The sequence below is a fragment of the Meriones unguiculatus genome, chromosome 19 (assembly GCF_030254825.1).
Source record: "Meriones unguiculatus strain TT.TT164.6M chromosome 19, Bangor_MerUng_6.1, whole genome shotgun sequence".
Lineage (NCBI taxonomy): Eukaryota > Metazoa > Chordata > Mammalia > Rodentia > Muridae > Meriones > Meriones unguiculatus.
This window is the reverse complement of record NC_083366.1, coordinates 21,921,262-21,943,655: the sequence shown is the minus strand read 5'-3', so window position 1 is coordinate 21,943,655 and position 22,394 is coordinate 21,921,262. Positions and strand designations below refer to the sequence as shown.

At 44.8% G+C, this 22,394-nt stretch overlaps 1 protein-coding gene and 1 long non-coding RNA gene across 6 annotated transcripts in view; one reads left to right on the top strand and one right to left on the bottom strand.

Moving 5' to 3' along the window:
• Il15ra (interleukin 15 receptor subunit alpha) overlaps window positions 1–19,913 on the bottom strand; it is a 27,140-nt gene extending 7,227 nt beyond the window's left edge. Inside the window, exons 1-5 of one of the 5 annotated variants that reach the window (XM_021650912.2) lie at window positions 19,425–19,557; window positions 6,860–7,054; window positions 3,871–3,969; window positions 2,266–2,463; window positions 1,725–1,757 (exon numbers count right to left, since the gene is read on the bottom strand). In XM_021650912.2, the coding sequence (XP_021506587.1) occupies window positions 1,725–1,757; window positions 2,266–2,463; window positions 3,871–3,969; window positions 6,860–7,054; window positions 19,425–19,521 (622 nt within the window). In that variant the 5' untranslated portion in view covers window positions 19,522–19,557. Of the gene's footprint in view, window positions 1–1,724; window positions 1,758–2,265; window positions 2,464–3,870; window positions 3,970–6,859; window positions 7,055–19,424; window positions 19,558–19,785 lie in introns of those variants that run through there. The other 4 variants (XM_060372363.1, XM_021650915.2, XM_060372364.1 and 1 more) reach the window with 4 other exon arrangements.
• The window catches only part of LOC132649165 (uncharacterized), a 42,868-nt gene extending 20,474 nt beyond the window's left edge, over window positions 1–22,394 (top strand). Inside the window, exon 2 of the long non-coding RNA XR_009587602.1 lies at window positions 18,757–22,394. This is a non-coding gene — a long non-coding RNA (uncharacterized LOC132649165). The remainder of the gene's footprint in view (window positions 1–18,756) is intronic.

The following is a 22,394-nucleotide window of genomic DNA, read 5'->3' as shown; positions in this document are numbered from 1 at the left end:
AAAAAGAGACTGGCTAAGTAAATTGTGCTCAGGTCTATATGGAGGTAGAATGTTCTATAGACAATAAAGAGAGTAAGGTGGTTTTGAAGTTTGGGAAGGAGGATTTTTAAGTTATGTCCTGGTGAACCTTCATTGCCAACTTGATATGGCCTGGAGGCATCTAAGAGGAAAAGCCTTACTTGAGAAACTGCCTGTGTGCATGTCTGCAGGGATTGGTTGTTAATCAATGTAGAGGGTCCAGCCCAGTGTATTAGCACTATTCCCTGACCAGGTGGTCCCGGCTCTATCAGAAAGCTTGATAATGGGACTGGAGAGGTAGTTCAGCATTACAAGCACATACTGCTCTGGCAGAGGGTGGGAGTTTCCTTCTCAGTGTCAACGTTAGGCAGCTCACTAGTGCCTGCCACTCCAGTTCCAGGAGGTTCTGATGCCTCTGGCCTTCTAGAGTGATTGCCCTCATGTACTTGTGGGCAAAAAAAAAAAAAAAAGAAATCTTTTAGAAAAACTTTTGAGCTGGGCAGTGCTCATGCCTTTAATCCCAGCACTCAGGAGACAGAAGCAGGTTGATCTCTGTGAATTCAAGGCCAACCACCTGGTCTACAGAGCAAGTTCGAGGACAAAAAAAAAAAAAAAAGAAGAAGAAGAAAGCTAGCAAAGCATGAGCCAAAAAGTGAGTGAGCAAGCAGTATTCCTCTATAACTTTGTTTTGTTTATTAAGACAGGGTTTCTCTGTGTATCCTTGGCTGTCCTGGACTCTCTTTGTGGACCAGGCTGGCCTTGAACTCACAGAGATCCTCCTGCCTTTTCCTCCCAAGTGCTGGGATTAAAAGTGTGTGCTACCACATGCAGCTCCTCTATGCTACTGGAGAACAAGCATGAGCCTTGGACTTGTGGGGCAAGTGCACTGTCAGTGAGCTGCATCCTATCCTCCCTTCTCTCTCATTCTTTTCTTTCTTCTTCAAGTCTCCCTTCCTACTTTTCACAAACACTATTTTTGCTTTCCTCCTGCATGGCTTTTACAGCCTCTTTCTGTTCCGTAATGCTCCGTGTCTTTTCTCGACAGAAACCATTTAGGTAAACCTACTGCTGGAGTCTCAAGAGTACTAGGTTTAACACCATGCTGGAGAGATTAGCTACCATCTTAGAACCATCAGAGACTCAGAGCTGGCATAACCAAATTAGTCTTGACAAAACACACAGGTTAGCTAGCTGAGGTGTTTGGTCACACCTAAGCCATGCCTTAAAAGGAGTAATTGTCGGTGGCTTCTCTAGTCCAGATGGAGCAGTCTGGACTATCTCTCTGCATAGTGCACAGTGTTCCAGCCTGGGTGAGGTTCATGCAGCTTCTGGCAGCATGGCAGCAGCAGGCTCCTGTGGTTTGCTTGTATACGCTGGGTGTGAGTGGAGCCTAGTGGGGCTTAACTGTGAGTACCTGAGCTATTAAGCTCTTTTGTGGGATACTAACTCCCTCCTTTGTACACCACTAGTTTGACAGTTAGAATCTACCTATCTTAAGTAACCACGTCCAATGACAAATTCCATAAATAGGGTATTTTATTACACAAGTTATTCTCTGATGAAGACAATTCAAAGAGTAAAGAATGTGCTGCTGGTGACTGTGCTAGGGTGGCCTGGACCAGGCTGCTGAGCATGCTGGGTCTGCTTTGTAGTCCCTGGTTGTAAACACATCAGACCAAACAAACAAACAAATAAACAAACCTCACCTTTTGTCATTTTGGAAGTGTGTGGAGAAATCTCTGCAGAGGAGAAAAGAGAGCGGAGTCAGTGTTGGAGTCCCAAGAACACTAGGTTTTCACCATGCTGGAGAGATTAGCTACTACCTGAGAGCCAGAGCTTAGAGATTCAGAGCTGGCACAACTAAATTGGTCTTAGCAAAACAAACAGGTTAACTTGCTGAGGTATTTGGTCACACCTAAACTATGCCTTAAAAGGAGTAACCGTCAGTGGCTTCTCTACCTCTCAGACCACAGCTCCACACTGTCAAATGCTCCTGCCCCCCTCTAGCATGCGTGCCAATAAGCCATGTCATATGTGAGAGAAGGGATTTCCTTTCTGGCTATCCCTATGGTGGGCATTGTAGAGACAAGTTAAGCATGATGGAGGCAACTGGGCTATTCAGTCAGTCCTGGCTTGAGCCCAAGTGGCCCAAAGCAAATGCAGACATCCTCCTGCAAGATTCCAACCCAGGTCTCAGAATTCTCCAGGTGGGGAATTGGTCTGTCCTTATGCAAAACTCAGGCTAACCTGTTATCCTGAGGGAAGTGGAGGCTGTAGGCTCCAAGGTTATTGTTCTTGCAAGAGATGGGGCTCGGGAGGATTCATGACTGCCTGTCTCTGCGGTTTCTGCAGAAGCTGGTTGGGATGGTGTCAGCCCGGAGCCAGGCATAGTAGCTGTCTCTGTGGCCACTGTGGTATCTGATTTGGGAGGCAACCCTCCTGGCTCTGCAGGAAATTCCAAGACAGAGACATGAAAATTCACACTAGTGCCTGGAACACAAGAATCCACTTTGGTGAGCCTATCCTGGCCAGCCCACTTCCAGAAAACTGTCCTCTAAGTAGATAGCATAGCCATCCACTGGAAGATGGTCCTTGCGATGACTCTAAATAATGAAGTCATTTATTATGAGGCATTAAAAAACAATACGATACAAAACAAGAGATGTGTGCAGATATGCCTGTTCTTTGAAGAAGGTATGTTTTATTCTCAAAGACTTAAGGCCAACACATAAGTGAAACTGTATTTGCCAAAGACAGCTGGAATGTTGTTTTCTCTTTCAGTTTTGTTATTTCTTGAAGCAGAGCTTATTATGTATCCCTAGCTGGCCTCAAACTTGTCATGTAGAACCAGGATGTCTTCAAATTCACAGGGATCTGCCTGCCCCTGCCTCCTGAGTGCTGAGATTAAAGGTGTGCACTGTCACACCTGACTCTATTTACAGGTTGGCATGGCATTGGCATTTTGAAATAAGAAGAAGCTTATTTCCAGCTTCCCTGAATGCCGTAGGCAGTGTCTGAGGAGAGTATTATGAAGCAGTTCCTGCTGGCATGGAGGATGCCTGGGTTTAGATTCCTGTCTGCCTTGGATGGATGCCCCTAAACTGAGTGGCCTCCCTGCTCCCTATTCTCCATTCCCTTCCCACTGAAAATGAGTCTTCCACTGTGGCGATTATCTAGCCTGGAAAATGCTGGGAAGCTAGGCATCTTGGCGTTCCAGAGGCGTTGATGTGTTCTGTTCCCAACCTCTCTCAGCCAGGCATCCACCGTGTAAGAAGTGCTCATAGCTTTCAGTCCATTGGTACTACTCATGTGCGTCTCTCCCTCCCCAAACTACCACACCCACAGAGCATTCACATCCAAGCACCCATGATCACACCAGTTAGTGTCCAAGTAATGACTGCACATTTTTGTCTCAACGAGGAACATCTGAGAAAGCATTTGGGACATAGAGGAAAGGCTGAGAGATACTAGTTGATCGTTCTTGTCTCTTGAGTAAACACTGTGTGAGATCCCCAAAGGAGATTGGGGATCACGTCCATCTTAAGTGGGTCAAGTTCCTACCACTTTCTCCTGTTTATATGCAACCTATTCACTAGAAGAGACCCTCTTTTATTTTATTTTATCATTATTTTTCCTAATAGTACTGGAAGTTGAACCTAGAGCTTTATGGCTGTTAGGTAAGCCTCTGCCTCTTGAGTGCTGGGATTAAAGTCATGCATCAACGCGCTTGGCTATAAGTTCCGAGTCTTACGTGTTCTGTTGAGTGGGTTTGCAATGACCAGCAACAGTTGGCCATTGTATCTTTGATAGGGTCCTAGATGATAGTATTTGAATTTTCCCCAGTATTCCTACCTTTTTCAGGAAGGGAAGGGCTCTCTGACTGTGGGGTTGCCTTTGGCGTCACTACTGTGGAAGGTGACACTGGACTCTGGTGAGGCAGGGAGGGGTCTCCTAGAGAGAGAATAGTCACATGGCATTTATGATTTTGAGGGCAGAATCTGGGGCAGTTTCAGAACTGCCCCATAAATAAAAATTACTAATGCATCGGTGTACATTTATTTCTGGCTTCCTGGGGCAAAGCTAGAGGCACAGGAAATGAAAAATCAGTTGCCCAACTCAAATGCACAGCCTGTAAGCTGCTTTTCTGAAGATCAGTCATCAAATGATTTTGCATAGAATGATATATGTGGCATTAATTAAGTTTCATCATATTAGTTTTTCATGGGGAAAATAAACTATCACTCATCAGAGTTCATTTATTTATGGAAAATAGTCAGTGCACAAGAACTAGGGAAAAACAAGGAAGGGAGCTGCTGGTGATAAAAAATGGCCAAGGAGTAAAACCTTTGGACCAGATGAGACTTAAAGATCCCTCCAGCCTTTGACTTCTGAAATCCTGATTACAGGGCTAGAGAGACAGCTGTCAGTAAAGTGTCTGTCACAGGAACATAAGGATCTGAGTTCTGATCCCCCACACTCATAAAAATCAGGGCATGATGGCGTAAATTTGCAGCCCCGGTGCTGCCGAGGAACGGAGACAGGCATCTCTATAAATCTCACCACTCAGCCAATCAGTGAGTGTTCAGTGAGAGACAAGGTAGAGTGACAGTGGAGGAAGGACATCTTAAGACAGACCTCCGGTCTTCACACACACCAGCACACGTGTGCACACACACATATATGTGTATACAAATATGTACATACACATAAACAAGTACACACATATTTCAAAAAGAGAAGAAATGAGGATGTGGTGGGTAAACATTCTTGCCATCAAGCCTAGAGACCTGAGTACAAATCCCTAGGCCCAACATGGCAGAAAAAGAGAAACAATTCCTGCAGATCTGACCTCCATACACAAACTGTGATGCCTCTTCCCCAATAGATTAAATAACTAAGTGTAATTTGAAAACATTCTGATGCAGTTTCTTCTTCCTCCTCCTCTTCTTCCTCTTCTTCTTCTCCTTCTTATGGTCCCTATTCAGAGCAACTTTCCATCCTGGATTTTTTCACCAAAGACTGTAAGGGTTTGAGGAAACCTGAGTGTTTGGAGCTGGAATGTGACCTCAGGATCATGTTCTAAAGGCTGGGTACCCAGCTTGTAGCATTTCTTCAAAGGCTATGCAAGGGAGCAGGGTCTGCTGAATGAAGGAAGTCACCAGAGATGGGCTTTTGAACATCACAGCTCTGCCCTGCTTCTGCCACCGTTCTCTGCTTCCTGATCCATGTCATGTGAAGAGCTAGCTCCACCTTACGTCCCCACCACCACGACTGAGCCTCTTGGCTTTTCCTTCTGTGTGATGATGGACTGTGAACCAGATCATGAGCCTAACAATACTTTTTCTGCCAGGCATTTTAGTCATAGCAATGCAAAACTAACTGATTCACTACATTTCCCAAGAATGCAAAAGTGCCGGGTTTCCATTTCCAGTTCCCAAAGCTACTATTTGTCTTTGGTCTTCCCCAGACTTTTCCCTTTAACTGCAGCTGGAACCATGAGCCAATTTGCTTTTCCAGCTCTGAATTTCCTGTGAACTGGTATCAGGGCTCTCTTCTGCCCTCCCCTCTGCTGAACTCTCATGCTGAAGCTGGGTGTGTATGGAGTTGGGGCTGGATGGAGAAGAGGGATGAGGGCGATCTGACAGCCTGAGAGAAACCTGACTCTTTCAGGAGTTCCCAGAAGATGGGTCTAACATTTTGACACACACTCTGGGTGACTGTACTAGCTGCTGCCATGTACTGGATACATTGTGGATGATTGCTTGAGCAGTACTCTCTTGGAAGATTATGGGCCACTTTTAATTTTTCTAGGGAGTAGAATGAGGATTAGTATGCTTGAAAGCACCACCAAGTAGCTTTCACCCCAGGAATGTTGACCTTCATCCAATTGTGGGTGATTTTTATTTTTTAATTCGATTCTTACAGCCATCATTATTGTTGTTGTTGTTATGTTTTGTTTTGTTTCCAGTCAGTATTTCTCTGTGTGTTGGTAGTTGTCCTGGCACTCACTCTGTAGACCAGGCTGAACTTAAACTTAGAGATCCATCTGCCTCTACCTCCTGAGTGATGGGATCAAAGGCTTACATCACCACTGACTGGTATCCCCCCCCCCCTTCATTTTATTCTTGAGCATTAATTGGACACTGCACTGGTGGGTAAGAGAGGGATATTCTGTTTGTTAGGTTTATCCAACTTCCTGGGTTCTAGCAAACAAGAACAGCATATGTTTACCTGCAGCCTTATGCCTTGTAAAAGTTCCAAAAAGCTCACTGGGTGGTGAGTTTGAGCACACACCCTTGTCCACAGACAACTTGCTACTGTCAGCCAAAACAAACACTGATGGTTGTAATAGTTAACATTTACCAGGTTCCACTCAATTCTATAAACCACTGCTGACATCAGGTTCATTTTCCGGGTGACCAACCAGAGTTCCAAGAGGCTAAGGAATGCTGGGCATAGTGACATATGTCTTTAATCCCAGCCCTTGGGAGGCAGAGGCGGGTGGATCTCTGTGAATTTGAGGCCAGCCTAGTCTACAAAGTGAATTCCAGGACACACAGAGAGTCCAGGTTGGAGGGGGGAGGGGGAAAGAAGCTAAGGGTTTTGCCCAAGGTCACAAATGTGCAAGTGGCAGAGCTGGGACTTGAATCAAGATTGGATGACAGAACCCACTGTGGATGTCTGTATTCCCATCCTAGGCGGGGGTTCACGCCCCACTGGTTTAGTTAGCTCTGTATCTCAGAACAGGCCTCTTTGGCTCCCACAGCTCCCACGCTTGAGCTCTGCTCTCGGTTCAGCCTTGGCGGGAGGCGGGGGAGCGGTGTGGAGACTGGCTACTTACTGATGCACTTGAGGTTGGGAGTTGTCCAGTGGGCAGTGTTTGTGTTCTTGTTCATCACACACTCAGTCAAGGTGGATGTGCCAGCTTTCCGCTTGAAACCAGAGTTACAGACATACCTCTCCCTGGAGTTCACGCTGTAATTCTTGACCCGGATCTCTGCATGCTCAACGGATATGGGGGTTGGACAGGTGGTGCCTATAAAGTGCATGAGATGGGAGAGAGATGAGAAGACTGGGGTTTCCTGGGTGTCCTCAGGGGAACACAGAAACAGGTTTGTAGCTAGGGTCGAGCTTACACCAGGGACCCCATCAGGTAGACACCAGGCACCAGCGCGTGGGTGTGATAAGAAAGGACAGCACAGGTATCCTAGACTTTCTTCTTCCTTGGCAGCCTGCCACTCTCACGGAAAAAAAAAAAACAAAATGCATAAGAAGCCTATGAGATTTCGTCAGTCTGCCCTTCTAGATGTCTTCTGTTTTGGTTTCACATAATCAAAGGCTGCGCCAGTCTTTGATTCCCCCTTGCCACTCACCATGACCCCTCCTTCTTCACAACCCACTACCATACTCTCAGCTGACTATCTCCCATCATGGTCTCTTGCCGACTGCCATATTTACCTGCCAGGAAAGCCTTTATTTGCTTGCTGGTAACCTTATCCTAAAGTTCCGTGATCTTCCCCTTTATACTCTATAGCCTGCTTGACAGTTTGTATCTGAGATGTTGAGATTAGATAATTAATGTATGTTTTACCATCTGCTGTCAGAGCTATGTGAGAGTTCAGGCCACGTCTACATTGCTCAACATTGTACTTGGAAATACCAGATGCTCAGATACTTGTTAAAAGAATGATGGGTAGGCTTGGTATGGAGATACATGTCTTTAATCCCAGCACTCGGGACAGAAGCAGGCAGAGCTCTGTGAGTTTGAGGCCAATCTAGCTTACATAGTAAGTTCCAGGAGAGCTAGGGCTATATAGTGAGACCTTGTCTAAAACAAACAATTGAAAAAAAATGATGGATAAACACTTTTCTTCAATATCAAGCTGGAGTTTGACCTCCCAGTGTAATTTAGTTTGGTTTGTTTTATTTTTATACATGTAGATTATTTTCACGTTTTCAGAAGAAACTAGGAAACAAGATGAACTGTCCCAAAGATGAACTGCTCCAGATAGGTAGGCCTTCATGATAGGTGGAACTGGACCCACATGGCAAAACTACAGTGGGAGAGCTCTGTGTTGTGGAAATGAGGGGTTATAGGAGGTATGATATCTAAGGTCCTAGAAACAAATGGAGGGTCCAAAATGTTGGTCACTTCTGTTTGTCATACTTCATACTTGTGTTGATTTCTTTTTAATCCCAGCACTCCAGAGGCAGAGGCGGGGAGATCTCTGTGAGTTTGAGGCTAGCCTGGTCTACACAGCAAGCTCCAGGACCTCCCTATACAGAGCAACCCTGTCTCAAAACAAACCAAACAAAAACTTTATGTGTATGGGTGTTTTGCCTGAACGTATGTGAACCACATGTATCCTTGGTGCCCAGGGAATCCAGTAGAGGATGTCAGAGCTCCCAGAGCTGGAGCTACAGATGGTTTTTAACCTCTTTATGGTGCTGGGGACCAAACCCAGTAGACAAGCAGCCAGTGCTCTTAACCACTGAGCCATTTCTCCACCCCCATGTGTTTGACTTCTTGTAATTTTCTTTCTTTTAGATTTTTAGCTTTTATTTTATGTGTTTGTTTTACCTGAATGTTTGTATGTATACCACATGTGTGTGTTATGCCCACTGGAGGTCAGAAGAGGGTGTTGGATCCCTTGGAACTTAGAATCTAGAGATGGTTGCAAGCCACCACATGGATGCTGGGACCTGAGCCTGGGTCCTCTGAAGAGCAGCGAGTGCTGCTGAGCCATCACTCCAGCCGGTTTTGTACTTTCTTTGCTCTTTATCTTTCCCGATCTCTGATTGCACAGTGCTTGCCTGACTTCCTTTTAGAACATTTTTTACTTAAGTTCAACTGAATTTAATTTGAAATAACTTGACTATGAATCCATTTTTTTTTCAGGGCCACTTTTCTGTCTCCACTGCTTTCTCTTTTTTTGTTTGTTTGTTTTGTTTTGTTTTGTTTTTCCAGACTGGGGGATTAAAAAAAAAAGATTTATTTATTATGTGTACAGTGTCCTGCCTGCATGTATGCCTACATGTCAGAAGAAGGCACCAGAAATCATTCTAGATATTTGTGAGCACCATGTGATTGCTGGGAATTGAACTCAGAACCTTTGGAAGAGCAGCCAACCCAGGCTGGGGGATTTTTTATCAACAAGTCATTTTACATTTTCTAAGTTTTGAAGTATTCTCCTCGAGGATTCTTTCAACTCTTAGCATTCATTGCACACATTGAGATAAAACACTCATGACTTTCCCTGGAGAGGCTTTAAAGTGGGGAACATGTTAACAATAGTTACAATGTAGTCATCAATGGCTGCCTGCTGGCACAAAGACAGTTGCAATTCTGAATGTCTCAGAATCATAATCTGGTGATATATATAGTCCCAGAGAAGTCCTGGAGAGCTGTTGCTGTTCACTCTACAATGGAATCCTGCAGAATACCATCAGAGGAATGTCTCAGGAAAGAATAGATGAACTTGCCAGCCAGCTTGAAGGCAAGCAGACAAAAGACAAAAGCTTCCTTCTTCCACATCCTTTCATGTGGGCTGCCCCCAGAGGTGCAGTTCAGATGATCCAAGCGAGAAAATCCCTCAAAGGTGTGCTCAGCTGCTTGGATTTTAGTTGATCCCAGATGTAATCAGTTGACAACCAAGATTATCCACCACAAGTGCACATCTTGCCAGCTTCATTCACAGTCACACCCGCTTATGTCATGCTTAATTTCCAAATGAAAACAATAACCAGATCATGATTCCACTTAACATTATATAACTATCCCACATCTAACTGTAAATGCATTATTTAATTTAGAATAGGTGAAGATGTCTCTTGCAGGGTTTCCCAGGTTATAGAAGCACAAGATAAATAAATTTCGGGTCTCTAAAAAAACCTGTGACTCTCAGGTATTCTATTATTGCAACAGAAAATTACCTATGACTAGGACCTCTGAAAATTCCTCCTCCTCTTTTCCTTCTCCCTCTCCTTTTCTTCTTCAGTGCTGTGGATTAGGCTCAGGGCTTTGCACATACTAGGCAAGTGTTCTACCAGGATTCTTCTTGAAAAAAACTCCAAGGCCCATTGACAGTTCAGGCCAAGACTATCAGTTAGTGAGGACATTTTTCTCTAGTTACTCCCCTAGATGTGGCTTTCATAGTGCTGACGTGCCACCCCTTTTTATAAGCCACCTAGTCCCACCTTTCAGAGTTCCCTCTTCCATGACCAGGGCCCGGTGCTGTCAATTCCACTTGTTCTGTTTGTGGAATTTTAGCAGTAGCTTTGTTTCTCAAGGCAAGCTCACCATTGCCATGTGGAGCCCTTTCTCTGCTGTTTCCTGCCTCCTGTCACCTCAGGTCCTCTTTTTTCATCGATGCTCAGGCGTTATGTGTAGACCCACCTGAAAAGCCCGTAAAAACTAGCTGGCTCCAACCCAGAGCTACTGAGCTGGTGGATCTGAGGCAGAGCCCAGGAATCTGCATTTTCAAGTCCTATATGGTGCAGGCCCTGCAGGTCCAAGAACCACGCTTTGGGAATTTGCTGTCTACAAGTGCAGCAGAGCAAATGGTGTTTTGTTTACGACACAAAGGTGTGAAGGACAGCCTGCTCACAGCATCTCCAGGTCCTGGCACGGATTCCATCATTAAGGATTTCTCTTACGCATTCTTATATGATCTTTCAAACTTCTAGTCTAAGGCTCTAACTTTTAAAAATGCACTTATTGACAGACAGTGGTGGTGCACTCCTTTAATCCCAGCACTCAGGAGGCAGAGGCAGGTGAATCTCTGTGAGTTTGAGGCCAGACTGGTCTACAGAGTGAGTTCCAGGACAGCCAGAGATATATGAAGAAACCCTATTTCAAAAAAACACATACACACACATTTATTTATTTGTGTGTGTGTGTGTGTTTTACCACAGCACACATGTGGAGGTTGGGGCAAGCTGTGGGGGTCAGCTGTCTCTTTCCATCATGCAGGCGCTAGGGGTGGTGGTGGTCAAATCGGGCTTGGCAAGTACCTTTACCCGCAGAGCCATCTCAATGGCTATCTATTAAGTGGATCTTACTCCTCCACCTCCATCTCTAAAATCCATATCCCACTGTGTGTGTGTCATGTGTTTAGCTCAATGTTTCCAAACTTTTAAATCTTCATTTGTGGTACTCGGCCGTATGTTACATTGTTTGGAAAATGCTTAGACTTGGAGTAATGGTGTGGGGTGGGAAGGAACAATCATAAAAATCAATTCAAATAATCTTGAGAACATTTGGCAGGAGATCAGAATGGAAAATCCAGTGAGAAATACCAGGCCTGATCTTTGATAAAATGTTCCCTCCTTCTGAACTATGCTTGGACCTTTGGACCTCTGGCAGAGCTATTACATCATCTTTGGATAAACAGTCTGTGGCCATAGATCACTATCTCCAGAGACTCCTGTGGTTCCCAGGAGGAAAGACTAGAGAGAGGCATCTGGATGAACTACCCTTTGTCTATTTTGCCCCAAGCCTTCTTCTTAAAGTTATTGTCCTGTCTTGGGCCAGCAGGGGATCCTGTGAGATCAGACAGTTTGGTTTCTTCCCCCGGAGAACTGGCAGGCCCTGTCATGGGTCGTTTCGAAACCTTGGAGGCAAAGGAGCCTAAGAACCCCTTCGTCGCATGGGGCATTTCTGCCTTTTGGAATCACAAGAACATTCTTCATGGAACATTCTTCCTGAAGGCTGATAATTGCTGTGAGCTCTGCTTGATCCTTCCACACATCTGGAGCGTTCCTGCTCCTGGAACATGACGTACAGGGTGTATCAGATGAACCAGATGGACACAGCTGGGAATGATAGACATTGTTGTCTAAACTGCAATGGCTGAAAAAGTGCTGTCATGAAAAAGTTCAAGGACGAGCAAGAATTAGCCAGATGAATAAGGGGGAAAGCAGGGCAAGCAGTTCAATCTGGTCAACAAGAACTGATACATTTCCAGAATATTCCTGTGAGAGGACTCAGACATTGTGGGCCTGCAGGACATGCTCACTGCTGGCAGGTTGAGGTGTCTCCCCTCAGGGTCAGTATCTTGTGAAGCCCTGCCTGGTATGATGGGCGTTTAAAAGCAAGTTGGAGCTGAATAGATGGGATGCAGGGGTTAAGAGCAAATACTGCTCTTCCAGGGGATTGAAGTTAGGCTCCAGCATCCACATCAGGCAGCTCATGACTGCCTGTAACTCCAATTCCAGATGACCTAACATCGTCTTCTGGCTCCCTTGGGTATGGTCACAGTCTCTACACATGGCAGACACTCACAGAGACAGATATACTCACACAATAAAATACAAAACAACAAAAAATAAATAAATAAATCTTAAAAGGAGCAAGGAAATGAGTAAATGATGAAAACAGAACAACAACTAATAGAAAAAAAAAAGTACACTAGAAAAAGCAGGGACTGTGGACCTCGAGTCTGTTCATCCGCATCTGTTGATGCTCCTGCATCCTTTCCTTTGATGTCAGCACTGCCTGCACTTAAGTTCTGCCCCAGCACCTCTCTGCAACCCTTCTTTGCTTTTGCCACTTCATCTACTCATCTGTCTCTCTATTATCCTCCTGTATCTTTATTTTAATCACACACTCTCCCCCCCCCCCCCACACACACACAGTGGGTAGAGTGCTCGGCAATCACACATGAAGCCCTGGGTTTGATCCTTAACTCTGTATTAAAGCCAGGTATGTTTTTGTTTTTTGTTTGGTTTTCTGAGACAGGGTTTCTCTGTGTAGCCCTGGTCCTATAGACCAGACTGACCTTGAACTCACAGAGATCTATCTGCTTCTGCCTCCCAAGTGCTTGGATTAAAAATGTGTGCCATCCATGCCCCACACTTTTGTCTTTTGAGTCAAGGTTCCTCTGTGTAGTTTTGTCTATTCTGGAACTCACTAGGTAGACCAGGCTGGTCTCTAGGTCACAGAGATCATCCGTCCTGAGCCTTCAAAGTGCTAGAATTAAAGGCATGTGAAATTGCTGCCGAGTTCTGGTGACGTATGACAGTGATTCCAGCACTGAGGACATGAAAACAAGAGGACCAGAAATTCAAGGGCATCTTCAGCTACATAGCCTGTTGGAGGCTAGCCTGGGCTATATGAGACCATGTCAAAAATTTTACCCCCAAAATTCACACTCTGTGGTTTCCTAAGCAGGTGCTATTTATTTCTCAGCATATTCCTCCCCAAGTCTAAATCAACATTTCTAACCCTTCCTTTTTGTTAAAGTAAAAAAAAAAAAAAACAAAAAAAAACCAAAAAAAGATTATTTATTTATTTTGTGTATGTGCATATATGTGTGTGTGTGTGTGTGTGTGTGTGTGTGTGTGTGTGTTTAAGACAGGGGGTTACTCCTGCTGCAGCTTTTGAGTGGTAATCAGATGGCAACATGCAGAAATCATGTGGATGCCAGGGATCAAAGTCAGGTGAGCTTTGTTATTTTCAGCCTTTGTTATTTCAGGCTTTCTTGACTTCTAGCCCCTCACATGCATCTTTAGTGCGTTTGTGACCCTGTCTCCACACAGGTTTATCTCCAGCAGTCTGTTCACGCCATCTCACCTCGAGCTTTCAGCCTGCTAGCCTTGTATAACTTTTGCCAGGTGTGCTAAGGGTTTAGTGTTTTAATTTTAAAATTTATTCTCTGATATTTTCATGCATGTACATAATGTGCTTTGATAATATTCACTCCCAGTGGCTTCCTCTTATCACCTTCGTGCTCCCTCCAGTCCCCTTCTTCTTTCCAATAAGTCCTCCTTTTACTTTCATGTCTTTTTAAAATATATATTGTGCTAGTTTTGTATCAAGTTGACGTAAGCTAAAGTCATCAGAGAGGAGGGAACCTCTCAGTTAAGAAACTGCTTCCATAGCATGGGTTGTTGGCAGACCTGTAAGGCATTTTCTTAATTAGTGCCCATAGGGGCAGGAGAAGGTGCTGGACGCCCTGGAACTGGAGTTACTGGAGTAACTGGAGTTAGATGGTTGTGAACCTAAGCCTTCCCGAAAGGCAGCCTGTACTTTTAGCTGCTGAAGCATGACACACAGAGTGTTAGTACAGTTGCTTTCACGAGTTTGGGTGTGGAGTTATTGGCTACACCAATAAATAGAAGTGACTCCCCAGACATCAGGAGCCATTAACTAGCAACTACTCAGGTTGGGTCGGGGCCTCATGAGTTCTGGACTTAATATTTTTGATGTCAATGGAAATAATGTGTTTAAGTTGTTATTTACTGTGGCTTTATTTTTTTAACAACCAAAAAATGTATTGACTTGGTATTGTACAGTCTCTACGAACTCAAAAACATTCTATAGGTCCTACGGGATTTCCTGAGGACATGATCTGGCCATGACTTGCTTGAACATATTTCATGATACCATTTTATCTCCTTTATTGTCTTATTAATGAAATCATTATTGCATTTTATTTTTATTAGTTTCATTGATTGAGTTTTAGTTTTGGACATGAGCTCACTATGTAGCTCAGGCTGGCCTAAAACTATTTAGACCAGCGTTCCGTCAAACTCATAGCAATTCTCCTTCTCAGTCTTGCGAGTGCTATAATTATAGACACGAGCCACCACACCCAGCTGCATTATTGTACTATTTTATAGGTTGCTTTAGGGTACCACTGTTTACCACCAAGTGGTATTCTATTATCTCACACCTACAATATAAGAACTCTGAACAGGGCTGGAGAGATAGCTCAGCCAGGAGGAGCTCTTGCTGTCCAAGTGTGAAGATCTGAGTCCAAATCCCCAGCACTCATGTAAGAAAGTTAGGTGTGGTTGTGTGCACATACAACCCCAGAGCTGAGGGTGGGGAGACAAGAGGATCTCGGCCAGCCTAGCTCCGGGTTCAGGGAGAGAACTACTTAATTACATCTATCATAAAGGAATAAGGCAAAGAGTTATAGAACAGGATGTCAAATGTTCTCCTTTGGCACACACATGCACACACCACACACATACACACACACACACACACCTTAAAGACTATTCTCCATGTATTTTCTCCTAGGCCTTGTGTTATGGTTATCATACATTTTTCTTTTACATACACTGTAGTACACTAATGTGTTATTATTGTTTTTGTTTTCAACAGCAAAATTTTCTTCTACCAACCATCAATTTAGAGAGGTACTTATGTTATTTTAATCTTTCCTGGGTGTTTTGTTCTAAAATGGCTTTGCATTATTTACTTTGTCTTTCTGCTAAAAAAGGAAGTCTATATTGGGTCTTTCCATAGTGAATGGTACTCAGAGATAAACATAGGAATAGTTGGCATTTGAATGTACAAGGATATCAAAATACTGCAGTCAATCCAAACAGCCAAGTGGCAGTTAATTTACAAAGCTAGATGGTCTCACGTTACAATGAAATATTTTTCATTGTAATGTTAACTTTCATTTCCTTCAGCCTTAATTACATCTTTTAATACTACAATGACACAATCTCTCTATATATACATACAGATATGTGTATATATATCCATATATATCCTAAGATATTCAATGTAAATCTATAGCTATACCATACTGAACACAATAGGTCTTGTCTGGTCTTGGAAGCTAAGTAAGGTCAGGCCTGGTTGGTATTTAGATGGGAGATGTCCAGTGTAAGCAAGTCTCATCTTGTCTGCCAGATTATAAGCACCATGAAGACGGCAAGTGTATGTCACAGTTCTCTAGTACTCCTTTCTCAAGTCTAAGCCCCATACACAGTAGGTTTTTCTAAGTTGGGAGCATATAGTGGATGAAGTTATGGAAACTGGAGCTAACTTACATAGCTAGTCCTAACGATCATTTGCATGAAGCACAAGGCTACACCCCTTTCTGTTTTCCAGAACCTGTGGATCAGGCTTCTTTATCAAGTTGGCTCACCAGAGTCTAAGATGGGCAAGGAGCCCTCACCTACTCTTGTATCTGGAGTTCAAGAGTTGTCGGGTTAGCGTGCCCCTCCCATTCTTTATGTGGAGTAGGCTTCATTTCAGCATTTTCTTGTCCTTACTCTTCCATTTGAACACGGTGATAGGCAGTAAGACACCGAGAAGAGGGCTCTTGCCCTCCAGAAGCTCACTCTGAATCAAACATGCCCAAAGAAAGAGTCAGGACATCTAGGCTCCCAGTAACCTATTTTTCTTCCTGGCTGAAGTGCCAGGCAACCCAACATACTTCCTCATGGTGCAATAAGGACAGGCTGTACTGAGCTCATTTCCCCTGAACTCATCCATTCTCCTTTACCCCTTGGGTCCATTAGCTAGGTTTCCCAATCAACTTTGAGGGTGAGAAGGCTGGGTGGGTACAAAGTTGTAGATCACAGGACAGGAAAAGAATGAAACCTGTTCCATACTGTTTGGACTCCGGAGGGATTATCTTGCTCCAGCTTCCCAGAGACACCACCTCTGCTTCAGGATTTCTTCACCACTCACTGATCTATTACAGAAACCTTAATCTCACTTGTAGCTTTCAGGATCTCCTGATTACACTTTGTTTGCTACAGTCTTAGAGCACCCGTCCATCATGCAGCCTAGCAATGTACTTCCTCCACAGACCCAAAAGTCCCCTACTGTATTGGCCAAAAGAGTATTAACTCTTTCAAGGGAGAAGCCTTCCAGTAATATCTACTACCATATGTGATGAAGGACACTAATGTGATTCTTAGAACACATTGAAGGGATTATATAAGGAAAAGGATCAGCAGGGCCAGGGATCAGAGTGAACATTTGGGAGGCAGAGCTCTGTCAAGGACAGTCTGGTCTACTTAGAAGGTTCAAGGCCAGCCAGTACTACACAGTAAGCCCTGTCTCAAAGAAAGGAAGAGGAAGAGGAGAAGGAAAAGGAAGAGGAGGAAGAGGATGATGATGAGAAGAGAGAATATAGTTACCCAACTTATTGCCTCTTAAATAGTGCCATGCTGAGACCACCCAAATACCCAATAGTCAGGAGGCGATTAAAGCTCAACCACAGCTCTAACAATAACTAGTTGTTTAACTGGGTATGTAAAGGATGCTGAGGTGCAGGGAGTAGTGGGTCATTCTTCACCTTCCACATTATTTGAGTGTCTCTCTCTCTCTTTCTCCTCTCCCTTCCCCCTCTCTCTCTTGTTTTCCCACCTGAAATTCTTCTGTCCCTGCCTCTCATCCCACCCTATTCTGCTGTGCGTGTACCCAGCTCACATGAATCCAGGTCCTCAAATCTGGGGGGCACTAAGCCATCTCCTCAGCAGCCACTCTTCTACATATATATATATATATATATATATATATATATATATATATTTAAGCTTTTAGGTCCTACTATATAGCCCAGACTATCCTTGAGCTAGAGATCCTCCTGCCTCAGCCTTCAGAGTGCTGGGAATTTACTGTTGATACAAGTTCCGACAGGAACGAAGAATAATTACGGAGCTAAAGAAGCCATACCAAACAAACAAACAAACAAACAAAAAACTTGCTGTAAAACTCCATTTGTGTAAAATTCTAGAAAGTGCAACAAAGCCAAAGAAAAAAGATAAGCCATTGCAGAGCAGGGCAGGAGATAAGGATTTTGGAGGACACGGGAGCTTGTCAGTAATGGGCATGTCCTTTCTTGATTGTGGTGATAGTTTCAAGAGCATATGCTTTTATTTAGAAACTTAACAAATGCACAATTTAAATATATTCAGTTTACCTGAGTTAGTTTTGACCCAGTAGGGTACCATAACGACAGAAAGACCTTGTTCAGGCAAAAGGGAGGTGCTTTCTCTAGACTGTGCTGCAGTAAAACTACATTCACTTTCAGGCTATTTGAAATAGCTGTAGGCTATTTCTGGCATCTCAGGACCACATTCTTTGGTATCCAGTTAAGGGGAATTTACCAACAAAACCCAGCTTTACAGATGGGGGGTGGAGGCAAGAATCACAGCCGTAGGAAAACGAAACTCCACAACACCTCTACAGAACCAACACCAGGAGCATGTCTGAGTGGGATAACTATGACCAAATCCCAAGGAGACTGGGTTTGCTGCCCATCTGGGAAATCTTGCTTTAAAACACTCTCAGGAGAGTATGTCTGATTGCATGCGGGTTGATGCCCCAGGTCCCGCCTCTGAGAAAAAGGTATTGGACGGGTCTGATGCTCTTTGGGTGGATGACACCTAAATGAACATCTGTACAAAGTCCCAATTTATTTCTAATATCAGAGATCAGACCTCTACTCTTGCCTGATGCGTCTAAAACAAAAAGGGGGAACTGTAGAGAGCTGTGGAATGCTATGCCTTAAAGATAGAGCTGGTTTCCGCCTTCCACCTTCCCGATGGTGAGTGCTCTCTGTCACGAACAACTCCACATTTGGCTAAGGCCAAGGATCTGGCTTGCTTCCATGTATGTGGACCTATCTGCATTGCCCCCGTGGCACGCCTGGGTTGGCTACCCAGAGGCTATTTAAGCTGTGGGCTGGCTTTCCCCGGGGTCCGAGGATTGTTCAATGTTCCTGAATAAACTGCATTGAAAAAAAAAAATAAAATAAAACACTCTCAGGGATGAGGAATTGCTAACTCACAGGCAAGTCCATTGATGACTTCTTGGCCCCCAAATCATGCGCATATTTGCAAGCATGTGCTTTCTTGCACATTTCTGTACAGAGAGTACATAGATTTTTATGAGACTGAAGAATTTCATAATTATAAAAAGATGAAACGTCCCGGTTTGGGACATTACTAGATTCATCTGTTCTTTCTCTTTCCTTCTAGACCTATCGGAACAAAACTAGGAGTCTCATTCATTCTTCTCAATGAGATGAGATCTAGTCAACACGTCCTGGAACATACAACACCCCGTCTTTCCTGCAAGCACATTCTCCGCTCCAACCATCCCAGCACGGAGTTTCCTGTGTGCTTGAGAACTGGGACTTTTTCCCAGCATTCAGATGTGCAACCTGCCCCGGGAGCGCAGTCCTTTGCCCAGTGCCTACCATCTAATTTACTTGGACCTGAGAGTCATGAGGGGTGATTTTCCTCCAGCCCCTCCTGGAACCCCACAACGCGGCGCGACATCCCAGAGCTGTGCGGGTGGGCTGGCAGAAACACTCCTACATTTCTCCAAGTTCCCTAACTCTTGCCGATCTCGTCAGACCTGCTCTCCTCCCTAAGTCACCGAAACGCCGCCAGTGGGGTCGCTCGACTCTCTCTGGCACGCGTGGCCCAGGAGCCAGCCTGGAGAAGGGCAAGCGGCCGTGCTCATATCTGTGCTCTCCGAGGCTGCCTCCACGTGTCCTTCCCTAACCCCTCACGCCCCGCAGCGACCCTCTCCGGCTGGACCCCTGGCGTGGCCCCGGGAAGGTGTGACCCCCACGGGTCAAGTTCAGCTGGGCGTTGGGGTCCCCCTCTGCGCCCTTGCTTGGGCGCATGACGTTTCCTACCCGATGACACCCGCAGCGGGAGCAGCAGCAGTAGCAGCAGCAGCAGCAACACCAGGAGGGCGTGGACTCCACAGCCCCGGAGCCGCGGAGAGGCCATGGCTGATCGTCCCTCGCGGTGACCCACCGGGATGCAAGGCTGGGGTCCCTTGGAGGTGCCTAGCTCAGCTCCAAGACCAGCCGGCAGCCAGGAGCATTCGCTTTCGCTTTTGCTTTAGCCCCCGGGGTTGCAGAGAGGTGCTAAGTGGTGACAGATCTGTGACTCAGCATCCCCACCCCTGCTCTGGAAGAAGCCCCGGAGGGCCCCAGTGACACCCCCTCCCCAGTGAGACTGCTTTTGTCCTCAGAAGCTCGGGGGCCTCACCTGTATAAGCCGCGATCTCCCTTTTGCTCCTTGATGCTGTCTTCACTGCAGAGGCAAATTCCTTTGGGTCCACTCTGCTGCTTTTGCTTCCACACCTGACTCCAACCTCGTCCATTTGTCTCCTACCCTGGCTGCTGGCCTTCAGTAGTTCCGATTGCAATTCAGAGTTTCCCTCCCTGTATCCCTCGATTGAGGAGGTGTCTGTCGCCCCGGTGCAGCCAGCGGCAGTTCTGAGCGGATGGTAGATTCTACACCCAGATCAGTTTCCTGGTGCACTCCAGCCTCAAGAAAAGAGCACATCTGTTCCTAGCTGCCTGCCTGCAGTGGTAATGGCAATGACTAACTCCTCTCCAGGCCCAGGACACTTTGCTGTGTTCCGGCTGTACCTTTCTAACTCAAGAAAATGCCAAGTAGAGGGAGAGGGAAAGAGAGAAGGGATAGGAAAAGAGGGAGGAGGAAAGGCCGGGGAAGATGGGGGGGGAGAAAAGGCATTGAGTTAAAAAAAAAAAGGAAAGGAGAAAGGTGGGAGGAGAGGGGGAAGGGAGAGAAGGAAGGCAAGTTATTCATCTCTATACCTCACATTTGATTTCTTTAGACAATAGTCTTCAGCATCTAAGAAAACATCCTCTTTTAAGTATGTGGTTTTGTTTGTTTGTTCGTTTGTTTGTTTTATTTTTAACTTTCTTGAGATTTTAAGTCAATCCCCATGCTGTGGAGGATGGGATCTGGCCCTGGGAAAACACTGAGCGCTCAGTGAGAAATGCTCCTGTCTATATAGATGTGGTTTTAGGAAGACAGACAAACCTTAGTTTCAGTTTATAGCTTTCTAAATAAAATCTAGCACCATCATGGAGCCAGGGAGAGAATTCATGCTGATACTGTTTGGAAAAAAATGTAGAGAAACATGTGACTGAAGTTTCCCATCCCCCTAGGCACACTAGGAAAAGGTGACCTTTCTATATTTGTCCCCCTCTTCCCTACAAAGTCTTAAAATTGGCACAATAAATATGAAAAATGCACAATAAGAGTTCAGAGAGAGGATCAGAAACCACATATCCCCGTCTCTTACAATTAATGAAAGAGCTGGAGAGATGGCTCAGTGGTTAAGAGTACTGGACACTCTTCCAAGGAGCGGGGTTCGGTTCCCAGCACCCACAAGGGGCTCATCACTAACTATAACTCCAGTTTCAGGGCATCCAGCTCCCTTGTCTGGCCTCCCCAGGCATTGTATGTGCATGGTGTGCAAACATACATATAGTCAAAACATTCATACACATAAAATAAAATGTAAAAAATAATTAAAATTAATGCCAACATTTTGTGTCCTTCAAAACTATAAACACTTCTTTTATGATGGACATTTTCAAATTCAAAAACAGAAGGAGCCCTGCATGGTGTTCCAGCACATGGGAGGTGAAGGCAAAAGGACCAGAAGCCAGTCTAACTACACAGCATCTTCATTGCCAGCTTGTCACAGGATACTGTGAGTGATGTGTGAGGGACAGTAACAAAGCTTTCTAGTGTCACCCTCAGCAACCTGATAAAAGTCTAGAACCAAACTGGGACTCATGGCTTTCAATGCAGAAAAAAGTGCCAGGACTGGGCAATAGTGCAGATTTGGGATTTACTGAAGATACTTTTAATTCAGGTTTCAGAAGAGAGTTCAAAGAAGGAGGATCTCAGAAAGCTAAAGCACATCCTAGAACTCAGGTGTGGGGCTCTCTAAAAGGGGGTTATATTTCACCACGTTTACAATAATTTTGTTGGGTGTAGAAGCTATTTTCTTCCAAGAAAGGCTGAGGACCCTATTGATAAGTAAAGGTTTAGATCATAGGAGAGCAAGACAACCTTTATTACACACAGTTAACCGTCTTTCTGAGATTCTCCCACAATATCCAGGGAGAGGAGTGAGGCCCCACCCCAGGTCACAGACACGCCAACCTCAAGCCAGGTTCATATGTAACATATATCTATATGTGAAAGGAATGATGTTTCTACATTAGCAGCATTTACAGAAAACATCAGCAGCATTGGCATTCTTGTTTCCTAGATGGGAAACACTTTAACTAGATTCCTGAGTGAAGACTCCTTCTCCTTCTTGTGTTCCCCTAATTTTTCCTGTCTTTCTAGCCTGCCTCAAGCTGACTCTGTCTAAAAAAAAAAAAAAAATCTAAAACCAAAACCGAAACAGAAAAAGCTGGGAATAAAGCTCAGTTGGCAGAACGTTTGCCTAGCATGCATGGGTCCCTGAATCCTTAACCTCCAACTGCGTAAGCCTGGCATGCCGGCACATGCCCATAATCTTAATACTGGTGAGCTAGAGGTGGGAGATGGGAGGTAAAGTCAGCATCAGCCTCACAGAGTTGGAGGCCAGCCAGGGCTGCATGAGACCCTCCCTGTCTCAAAAATAAAAACAAGGCAAAACAAAACAAGACAGTTAAACCCACCTACTCATCCCCCATCCAGATGGTGGCCACAGGAAGTCCACTATTTTATCCAAGCAGGAACAGAATAATGCCTCCAACTGAGGCCAACCTGGATGCCATTCCATTTCCTTCCTGAATACTTAAGCATGTATGTAGGGGTAATAAAGCAAAATGAAAAACTGA